The 11,856-nt window shown below is 36.2% G+C and overlaps 1 protein-coding gene across 1 annotated transcript; it reads right to left on the bottom strand.

Moving 5' to 3' along the window:
• Nucleotides 1–6,713: 6,713 nt before the first annotated feature.
• On the bottom strand, nucleotides 6,714–10,234 carry LOC127129606 (uncharacterized). Its single transcript, XM_051058781.1, has 3 exons — nucleotides 9,835–10,234; nucleotides 8,491–8,679; nucleotides 6,714–7,766 (listed from the first exon to the last, which is right to left on the bottom strand). The coding sequence occupies exons 1-3, from the start codon at nucleotides 10,003–10,005 to the stop codon at nucleotides 7,299–7,301; spliced, it is 828 nt and encodes a 275-aa protein (XP_050914738.1). The 5' UTR covers nucleotides 10,006–10,234; the 3' UTR covers nucleotides 6,714–7,298.
• Nucleotides 10,235–11,856: the final 1,622 nt, after the last annotated feature.

Genomic DNA, 11,856 nt, shown 5'->3' with positions numbered 1-11,856 from the left:
TGATTTCTGTGGAGAGGGGCATGAAAATGGAATGTGCTCTTTGGAAGGGTCAAGTGAAGAAGCTTAATTTGAAAATTTTAGAGAAATAATATGTATTATAACACCTACAATCCCAGATGGAAGGATCACTCAAACTTCATATGAAGCAATAATCATAATACAAGTGTTAACCATGGTGTTCAGCAAAATCAACAGGCTCCAACCCAAAGGAAAACTTCACCCCTTGAGGAGACCCTCAACAAATTCATCCTCGCCACTCAAAGTAGTTTTGAACAGGTAAATAAACAGCATGAAACAATAAGTAAGAACCATAATGCATATATAAAACTTTTGGAGATGCAAATTGGTCAGTTATCTCGGCAAATAGTCATTTAACCTAGTTCTAGTGGAGGACTTATATGTAACACTGTGAATAATCCTAAAAATGAGACCTACCAAGCTTTAGAAGCAGGTATTGAGGTAATCACCATTATAGGTGAGGATGAAGTAGTGGAAGAGGTTTTGATTGAAGAGTGTGAAGTATGGCCTGAGAAGGAGGAGAGTGAAAACCAAAGTGACCAAGCTGAGAAGGGGGTCACCATTGAGAAATTGATAGACAAAAACTCCCCTTGGAGAAGGACTAAGAAACAAATTCTTAATGACCATAACCCAGAGCTACCTTATTATGTAAAACCGCCATATCCATTCATTAAGTAAAAACCACTACAGGGAGATGAGGCAGGGTTGTTTACCGGGTTAAAAGAGATGTTAACCAAGCTTCAGAAGTTGGATAAATATGATTGAGAAATGTGATACAACATTGCTCCAAACAATGCCAACAAAACTAAAGGATCCATGTAAGTTTACCATCTCTTGCACTATTAGTGGAGTAGAGATGCACATGCTTTATGTGATTTAGGGTCGACTCAATTCAATGCCTATTAATAAGGCGAAAGAATGAAATTTAAGAGAGATCATACCTAGTAATATAACTCTCATCTTAGTTAATTTATTTGTTACTCATCTTAAAGGTGTTTTACAAGATGTATTGGTACATATCGATGGTCTAGTTTTTCCTGTAGATTTTGTGGTAGTAGATATGAAGGGAGACACGGGTGATTCAGTTATTCACAGACGCCCATTCTTGGCGACTGGGAAAGCGTTAATAGATTTTGAAACAATCAAACTTAGCTTGAAGTTCAATAATGAAAAAGTATTGGTTAATGCTTATGAATGAACACTGTATGCAGATGATCTGGAAACATGCGACCAAATGAAAGACAAAGGTATCAAGAATGGCAAAGGAAGGAATCAAGGACAAACATCTGGTGTGAGGGTATCCCTTGCGCCTGATATGCCTTAGGCATGGACCGTCAAGCTAATGACGATAAAGAAGCATTGGATGGGAGGAAACCCATCAGTAAATGCGTTTTTAAAATTTTGATTTTATTTTATTTAATTAAAACATGTCGATTTTTATATCTTATCTGGAAAGAAAAGAATGCAGGTGAAAAATAAAGTAGAGAAGACATCGGTGAAAGGAAAAGAAAAAAAAAGGAAAGCCCCTAGAAAAATCACGTAGCCTAACACACACGTGACAAGGCTCTATCGTGCACGTGATAGTTTCATGACGTTCATGATAAAGACGTTGGAGAATCTGGGATCTGTTAATATTGCACGCAATAGAGACGTTGGAGAATCTGGGATCTGTTAATATTGCACGCGATAGAGACGTTGGCAGAGAAATGTTAGAAGAACCGTTAGCATCACGTGCGTGATGAGAACGAAATTTTTCCTATAAATAGATATTTTCAAATCTCTTTTCCTCACAACCTTTTTCTCTAATCTCTCTTAACCCCAAATCTTTTCTAATCACCATCTTCTACTTAATATTTTCTCTGTGCAGTTGTTATTTTTGTCTGTTGTTGCAGGCATAATGGGTCGGAAAAAAGGCAGAGTTAAAAAAGGTTCACCATCACGCGCTACTCTCATACCAAATGCCCCAACTTTTCCAAATTGAAAGTTTCTTTCTGAAGCAAATTCTTAAAAGTATTTAAAGTTGGTGGAGTACCATATCGTGAGAGAAAGAGCTTTTGCATGCGATGATCTAAGGGATTTCGAAGAAGTGGTGGAAATGTTGTAGCAACGACAATGGGTAAGTTTTAATGATTTAATTCAGAAAACCAACAAAACCATTGACCTCGAGTTTTATGCAAATGCTACTTTTAGTGATGTGGGCTCTTATACTTCATATGTGTAAGGTAAGTACATTGACTACTCTGCTAGTGCTATTAATTCTATTTTGAATCTTTAACCTCCTCTCGCTTGTACTCTTAGGACTTATAAAAAGGAGCATCGTGTTATAAACGAAACCATGGCTCAAGAAATGCTTGATGCTTTCTGTAGACCTGAGGATGAATGGGTTATTGAGCGTGGCTTAATGTTGCGACTTAGAACCGTTGAATTTCTCCAAATCTCTAGGGCATGGGCCTCATTCTTTGTGCAAACTCTAGAAGCCGCTTCTAATCAGTCACAATTTATTGTGAAGCGGTGCTTAGTACTTTTGGCCCTTTTAAGGGGTGAGTCTATTAATGCAGGGTATTTAATTTCTGGAAAATATTAAAAATATGGCTAACGCTGCACAACGAACTTGGGGAATTTTTTGTCTTATTAATAAATTGTTCAGGAGAGACGAACTACCCACCTACCCAGATGATGCGATGATAGGTCCAAAAGAAACTATCAACTCTTCGGAAATTAGGAGGCTTCAACATAATCACCCAGCAGGAGCAGCTTAACAAGATCAAAAGGATAACCAAGCAGGAAACAAAGAAGAATTATACCAACCTTAGGTGCAACAACAGGCGGCGCAAGTTCAAGAAAATCAACAAGCATCAGAATTTCAGAGAATGATGGAAGCTCATGTAGTGGGAGTAACAAGGTGGATAATAGAAGTTTCACCCACCTTGTATGCTGAACTCCCAAGGTTCGCACCAGTATTTAGAGACTTCTACAACCAACAAGAAGACCACATGCTTGCCCAAAGGTTAAGAGCACGCTTTGCAAGTGCCGAAGAAATGGAGAATTATTTTAGAAATCAAAGCAAGAGAAAGAAAGAAGAAGAGAGCACATGAGAGCATAATAGACCCGACAAAATAATGATTTCAAGAACACCATGAATGATATGCATGATCTTTTTCGCAGTGATAACATGTGAAAAAGACATGTAGCAAGTTTTAAATTCCTAGAAGTTTTTATTTTCTAATGTATGCCCAACGAAGAGTAATAACACTTATAAGTATTATTCCTCATTGTATGATTTTAATCATGTTTGTCTTTAATGAATGAGTTTGCTAGTTTCTTTCAAATTTATAAAAATTGCAACTTAAGCATTAAATAGATGAACCAAAAACACCTTAAGATGAAACTTGATCATCAGGAAAGTGACTTACGAATTGAAAGCAAAAGATGAAAAAATAATGGACAGACTTTTACTCAACCTTCAGATACCTTAACTAGTAAGCTTTAAGCCAAATTATTTCCACTATTCACTATTCCTTTCATTGAGTGTATCCATGCATTATTGCTTTATCAAGTTTGAACTATTTCTGATTCAATTTATCTGGTTTGATTTACACACATAAAGGAAGTTGTTTGTTGTGAACTCTGAGCCTTTTTAAAATCACCTTATAGTAATAGGTAAAGTCATTTGCTAACCACTTTGAGTTTAGCCCTTCTTTCGGTGACTTAGCCTTATTTATTAGCCATGTGACTTGAAAGATTACATCTTTCCACCCTCTCTTTGGATTTAGGTAGAAATTTTTAATTCTAAAGTTGTACGAAAAAGAATAAGTTTGGGGTTGCTCTTGGAAGTGAGCAAGGTTTAAGTTTGGGGTTGGAGTATTAGAGAAAAAACGGTCAAAAATTCAAAAAAAATTGAGAAAATAAGAAGTTAAAAATAACCTCTTCAAAAAAAAAGAACGCAATATGAATATTGAGGACCACAATAGTGATATAGCTAGTACCGTTAATCGGAAAAAGAGTTGGTATGATAACAATATGAGAACTAGGTACCTAACTCCAAAGGTTTAAACCTACTTTCCCAAAACAAATGTTCTACCTGAACATAACCTATGTTACAACCGAAAACCCCCTCAAGTGTGTGTGTTTTGATTTCTTTGACGAATTCTATTAAAACATGATCAAACTCAGTATATATTTTTTGCATGTTAATTGAGAGACTCCTTATCAATTGAGTGAGGCATGGTGAGATGAGAGACAGGTTGAGAACTTGTCAAAGATTGACGATGTTTTCTGAATTTTTCGGATTGCAATTGGAGTCTAGAACGGTGGTCAGGTAAAACAAATTTCATATGGTGATGTTCATTTGTTATTGTTGGAACTTTTTTCTGTTTAGAAGTTGCAGTGAAGACAAATTACTTGACAAGCAGCAGTTCAAGTTTGGGGTTGTGATGACACTCGGTCATTGCATATTTTCTGTCGAAGAAACAAAGAAAAACAAGTCGAAGATGATCAAATTTGATGAATAATGGCCAAAGAACAAAGCAAAAATGACCAAATATGAAGAATTGGGGACTTGGGAAATTTGGCTGAAAGGGGGGCAAAAGCGAGCAAGCCACTGGAATAATTTTTGCGTTGTATCGCATGCGCGATAGAGAAGAAGAAAAGTGGTATATGTGTCATCGTGCGCGTGGAAGAGAAGCCAACGCAGCATCGCACGATGGACCCTTTTTCTAGGCAATTTTTGACGCGTTCTGGTACGATTTTATGACTATAAAAAGGCATACTTTAGACATTTTTAGGGGTTCTGCGATTGGAGACTAGAGAGTACGATTTACAACATCAGAAGTGAGTTTTTGAGCGCATTCGAAGTCATTGGAGGTCGGGTCTTCAAGGAATTCTTATGCGGTCTTATTCTTATCAGTTGGTATTATAATTTTATCAGTATGAGTAGTTAAACACTTTTAGATTAGGTTTTGTCTGATCAACCTGTTTCGAACCTGTTGGGACATATGTTTAATTTGATGTTGCATGAATTATCTTAGTTATATTTCTATTTAATTGCTTCTTTTAGTTAAAGTGCATTATTTGAGATATTATGTTAATGTGATTATGGACGTATAGGGAATACTGACCCTTAGCCTATGTGTCTGATCTAGGACAACCATCGTACTTACGTCGATTGAATAGGGATCGGAGACCTCAAGTAGTGACCTTAGAGTTAATGTATGATATCATCATCTGATTTCACTAACGCTTGTTGAATAGGGATACGAGGCCGCTAGTAGGAATCAGTGAGTTATACACCAAGGGATTGGGTATAGTGGTCTTGTTAACTCACCATGGAAATATAACGACGCTTAATTTATGTAATGCATTAGACAGAGAAATATGGGATTCTAGGCAAAAACCTGACAACTTTCTCTAAATTTTCAGAACACTTCTTTCATTTTCAACTGCAAACTTGAACATCCCCCCCCCCCCCCTCAATTGTTACTTTTATACTTGCACAACTATTGCTTTGTTAAATAGCAGTCCATGTGAATTTGATACTCTTTTTATTACTGTAACATTATCGATACGCTTGCCGAGAAGTCACCACAAATCTTTTATAATGTTAGAAACACATTCTTTCATTGATGATTTTAAAACTCATAAACCACTTGTTCTTACATTTTAAAATGGGTTTTATATCTTTCTTAAACACTTGCAAATGATTTCTTTCATCTTCTATCTCTCTTTTTTCTATTGTTGCATGGATCTGAATCTTATCTTGAAAGATTTGTGATTGGTTGAGGAGATTCGTTTTGAATTTATCGTTTCTTTGAAGATTTATTTAAGATTTTAGAGGCTTGCAAGAGTGTGTGGTATTGTGACTAGTTGTGACAGCTCCAATGGAAAAGAAGAATGTCTTTCTCTCCAAGTTGATCTTGGTAGCACTTTTTGGAAGTCTACGGACAGGGTATTAGTTCTTTTCGATCTTCAAACAGACCAACGCTCAAGACACCGAAAAAGTTGTGTGAAAATTATCGTAGACGAAGACTTAGGAGTAGGTTGTTGGGGCTGGAAGATTCAAAAAGCGGTCTTGAGTAAAGATTCCGCATAGATTTCAGTTTGTGGAGTTGTGTACAAGTTAAGATCCAGAATAGAAGAAATTTTATTTTAAGGATTTATTTATGGACTAGTGATTGTACGAACTCCTGTAATATTGTTGCAAATCATAGTGGAAGACCAACGAATTTTCAATGGCAACCATTGGAGAATGGATTAAGCGCAAAGCGATGACGAACGTGTCAAAGCACTATAAATCTCGGTGTACACTTCTCTCTCTCATTTAATTTCGTAGTTGATCGCATGATTAGGTAGTTTCTATTGCTTTCTCGAATTGCATGCTGAAAGGTTTATTTGTTAGTAGCGATTTATTATATAAGTTGTAGCTTTTGTTAGAATTGATAGTTTAACATTGTCTTAGTGTAGATTAAGTCTAAAGACTTTGATAGTAGAATTTTGTTTGTGATCGAAAATCATTTGATAACACATCTTACAATGATTTGGGGGTTCCGTTTCGTATTATTTCAATATTTTTGAGTTTCTAAAAGGTGGCTATTCACCGCTAAGGATGAGAAAGGGTGGGAAGAAAAATCCCCTTAAAATGTGACAACATAAACCTGTTGATGAGTATAATGAATCATATTAAAGAAAGACACAATGAGTGGATAAATCAAAGGGTGCTCGCAGCTGCCTTCTCGTTATTTATTTATTTATTACAAAATATAAGTATCAAGAAAAACCCATACTAATTGTAAAGAGAATCACCACAAAAAATAATCACCTTGCCCCAGATGCACTGGTATTCATTCCTAAAGTTTTGAAATATACATGAAAACATTTAAGAATAATGATAAAAATAGTGACATCTATCTGTACTCTAAAACTATAGTACTACAGATCTCCATTTATTTTAAAGAAACAAATAGGAGCTCAATCTATTGATACAGCTATATGGGCCTCAGAAGGCATAGTGAGAAACTCTCCCCTGTACTTTTGTTCCAATATGGAAACATGAACACTTCAACTTACTATTTACAAAGAAGCAAACTAACTGAACAGTAGAACGTTGACAGCTTCAGAGGAACTCCACATTAACAGCCAAAGCTTCGGGTAAAAGTACTTCCCTAAGATTGGTAGATCTTCGAGCAGATAACATGATTGAGCTATTTCAACCAGTCCATTCTTTTCCATCAGAGGTCACTAAAGATCATAACAGCCATTTCTTGGTACCCCGTATTTGAATCCTCTCATTTCACAGGACGTACACCAATTGTTTTAACACGAAAACGGTACTGGGGAAAAGATTCATCATCGTCATCTTCATCATCTTCGCTAGAATCATTGTCAACACTGTCCCACCGTGCATAGTCCAGAGCTGAATGTCCTTTTGGTTTTGGAATTGTTTGCCATCCTTGCTCTGCTGATTCGTTGTTTAGTGCTCTCGGAATTTTAAGCTCTTCTGTTGACTGTTTAGGCTCATACTTTTGGTCTCTTTCCTGTTTGGATGAAAACTTGGGGTCTGTTTCTTTAGGGGTACATTCAATACTAATTACACCTTTGCCAAGCTCAACCTTTTGATCTATCCTAACATTAGAAGTTGCCGCATATTTCTGTCCTATTTCTTCCTTCTTTTGCTCACCTTTTAGCATCACCTCAGCCTTCTCATCTTCCTGTTCTTCAAACTCCTCTTCTGACTCAGGTATTGGAGCAAGTGACTTTCCTTGATCAAGGAAAAAGAGTACCATTTTTTAGTACCAGCTGATTGAGTATATTAATTACAGTGGACGAAATTCTAGGCCAGTTTTACAAGGTTAGAGCACCCATTTTTCTCTCCCCACCTTTTAGTTCTACTTCTACTTTTCCTCTCTTCATTTCTCCTATATATTTTATATATTGAATACAACTAGTTTTAACCAACATATAACCATTTTCTGTCTTTTAACTGTTTAACATGCATTTAATGTGTTTCTGCTATCAACAGGATGTGCAAGGGCATGGAAAACAGAGGAAAAAACCTAAACCACTACACAGTAATCCCTCAGAACCTTCAAACCTAATTACATGCTGTGTTGTTAATCCCATGTAGCATTGCGTAGCACCGATCCCCTAAAATGCTATAACGGTATAGCTGGTAGCGGGATAACCGCTATTGCAAAGACTAAAAATCAGTGTGCAAAGCAAAATTAAAGACACCTTCATGCGTAATAACTAAAGAACCTAAAATACATAGCACTAAAACTTAAGCAAAGAAGAAAAACACAACAGAACTGAACCAAAGTATAAAGAACATAAAGATTGATTGTTGACGCCGGGCCAAAAGCGTCGTGCTAAACTCTATTAGAGTATTAGTGCTGCACTATTCTGCTATAGCGCGCTATTGACAATATAGATTACATGCAACTGAATTGAAAACATAAGAAATAAGGGACAACACCTTACCAACTGTGTCTTCAAGCGTGCATAAAGGTTTTGATAGACCTCGGAGGATGGATTCAACTCCAAGAGTCTGTTGACATCAAAAAGTGCAGAATGGTACTCCTTCAGGGTCACCAATGTTTGAGCCCGCAACATCAATGCTCCACTGTGATTGCTATCAAGCTCAAGCACCGAGGTACATTCTTCTGCTGCCTGAAATGATAGTAACCATCATTGATTGCATCCCATAAAAACAACTATTAGACTGCAAATTTTTCAGCAAAAGCTTACAACTACAGAGGGAAACTGACAAGAAAAGGCATCATTCCAAAGTATGAAATCCTACCAAATATTTTACTATGCTTGACTAAGATTAGATAGAGGCTTAGAGCTCAAAAAGGGTTCTCGAAAGTACATCAAAAAGTAGTGTGAACTGGTACGCAAGCACCATTTTGCTGTTTGCGTGTGTGTAAACGAGTTACACTTCGATGATCACAGATTCACAGGTCTAAATAAATCCCAACCATTGTCACAAAAAATGGATACCAAAAGGTCACGAATCGAGAATGGGACTGTAAACTAATAAGAATATAATACAACATCAACAACACAGCCAATTTGTCAACAGTACTCATTACAATTACAAATAGTAGATCCTATCGTTCTACATAGCTACAAATAAAGAAAACAAACAAATTTGATTCAACTAAGCAATTCTCAATTCACAAGTCATAATTTGCACATAGCTGAAAAAAAGGTTGACAAGCAAATCCAAATAATTAGATTTCCTAAAATATCATAAAAATATTTGAACCTTCTAAGAAATGTTTGTAAAGCCAGAATTAAGTTTGATTGTTTCAATAAACCTTACAAAATCAAAAAGTTCCTCCCTCTCAAACAATTTATCTTTGTCTTGATCCTCTCGAGTTTAACAAAAAGAGAAGTGTTCTAACCAGAGAATTGGATTCCAAAGAAGCACACTTTTTATTAGAAAATAAGAAATAACATGAGAGCAAGCTCTCTCAAGGATTTCCCCTTCACAATAGAGTTGCTACTCTATTCACAATTGATTACAATATTAAATAATGATTCACTCTACATTGTAATTCACCTATTTATACCAATAGCCCTATAACAACCTTAACTAACTAACTTCTATAACAACCCTTAACTACTCTAACTAACCACTATACTACCTCCTAACAAGTAAACTCTAGCCAATTACGGTTCCAACTTAGAACCAAACTCAGGCACTCTGAATCGATTCAACCTTAATTAAAACTCAATAAACTGAAGCTAGTAAACTAATTCATCTCGATACGATAAATTAACAGAGAACAGTGAGCGATGAACAATAAGAAAACGAACCTTCTTGAAATCATGAAGTTTAAGAAAACAAGCAGCACGATTACTATGCAAGGCGATCTTCTGTGGATTCGTCTTCGCCATAGCGATGGCTTCGGTGTAGAACCCTAACGCCTCTTTGTAGAGTCCGTCACGGTACATCTGGTGACCCCGTTCGATCTTGTTCGACGCCATGGATTTTCAAATTCGAGCATAAACTTGGAAGAAGAATTTGAATTTGTTTGGACTGTTATGTTTAAAGGAAAAAAAAAACGAGATTGATTGAGATGATTTTGATTTTATAGCTTAGATTAGTGACAGCTCGCGTGTAGAGAGAGGAACGGAATGAGATGAAGAAGGTGTTTGAAGTGATTCCTTCAACCAATTATTGCGCGTTTGCCTCTTCATGTTTTTCAATTTTTTAAGAAAATGTGACAACTCTTTATTTAAACATAAAGTATGGATGAATAAAAAAAGAAAATTAGGAAAATTGACTATATAGTAGTATTAAATTATAATTACAATTTTATTATTTTATAAGTTTACCATACGCATAAAGAAATTAGTTAATATTTGCATGTGTGTTTGTTATTATTCTTTCCAAACTAGATGGGTAGGCCTCCTAAGCATTATGTTATGAATAAAACTATGTTATGTACTACTAATTCAATATTTATTGAGAATGATAATGAAGTGTATTTATTTTATATTTTATTTTATATAAAAGAGATAATATAATTATAAAAGATATGTACGGTGTCGTTGACAGATGTTTGGTATCAGGTACTAAATTTATGGTAAACTCAACTCCATGTTCCGGAAGCAAGTCACAAATATCTTCAGGGAAAGCATCAGAAAAATCACACACCACCGGCATATCACTAGCCACAACATTTCTCTCTTCTCAAAGAAACGAACATCACGAGCACCTGATTATCCTTCCTCAAAGACATCTCAATCTGACCAGCAGACATAAAACTCATATATGCACTCTCCTCGAGTTTAGAAAACAACACCACCACATCCAGAAATCGACACTCTTGCAATCAGCGGCACACTAAACCAACCCTACACACCTAAAATATATCGGAAAAGTAGAAGCTTATCCCCCACTTGTTTCAATCCCGCCCCTTCTGGCAAGCGATTAGAAAAACAAACAAGCATCGTCAGTGTTTCACATATGTTGCATACTAGGAAACAGATAAAAATCACAAAATCTGGCCGAAAGGACCAACCTGCTCTGATACCACTATGTAACACCCTAAACCCTGAATCTTGATATAAAAGAGAAATCCACAATCTAGGATGCTACTCAAAATATAACATTCATACTTCATAAATATTGTGTCTAAGTTATCTACATTAATCATAGGTCTTAGTCTTCTAAATATTTCGACATGCATTCTCTTCGTCATGATGTCTGCAATCTGATTCTCAGTTATGCAGTGTTCTAAATTCATCTTCACAACTGTTACCTGCTCTCGAAGATAATGGAACCTCATTTTGATGTGTTTGCTTCGATCATGTGCTATCGGATTCTTCTACAGATTGATAGCTGACGTGATGTCGATCTTCATGGTAATTGCTCCATGACTCTTCACTATTATCTCTTCGATCAGATTCACCATTCACATTGCTTGAGATGCACAAAGGGAAGCAATTGTGTATTCTGCTTTGCACGACGATAATGCCACTACTAGCTCCTTTCTCGAACTCCAAGCAACGTGTGCATCACCTAGCATAAACATATAGCCAACTGTGGATTTTTTATCCTCAGCATCACTACACCAACTTGAGTCGGTGTATCCCACTAGTTTGCATTTTTTTCTTCATCAGCTGCAGGAAACAAAATGCCATAGTCGAGAGTTCCTTTCAGATACCTTAGTATCCTCTTCGCCGCCTAAATGTGATACCTTTGGCTTTTGCACGAATCTACTCACCATACCTACATTGTATTATAAGTCAGACCTTATGTGACAAAGGTATCGAAGTGACCCAATAAATCTTCTATATTGGGTTGGGTCGACATCATTTTCATCTAAATCT

Source organism: Lathyrus oleraceus, chromosome 1 (assembly GCF_024323335.1).
Source record: "Lathyrus oleraceus cultivar Zhongwan6 chromosome 1, CAAS_Psat_ZW6_1.0, whole genome shotgun sequence".
Taxonomy (NCBI): Eukaryota; Viridiplantae; Streptophyta; class Magnoliopsida; order Fabales; family Fabaceae; genus Lathyrus; species Lathyrus oleraceus.
This window is presented reverse-complemented; position numbering and strand designations above follow the sequence as displayed.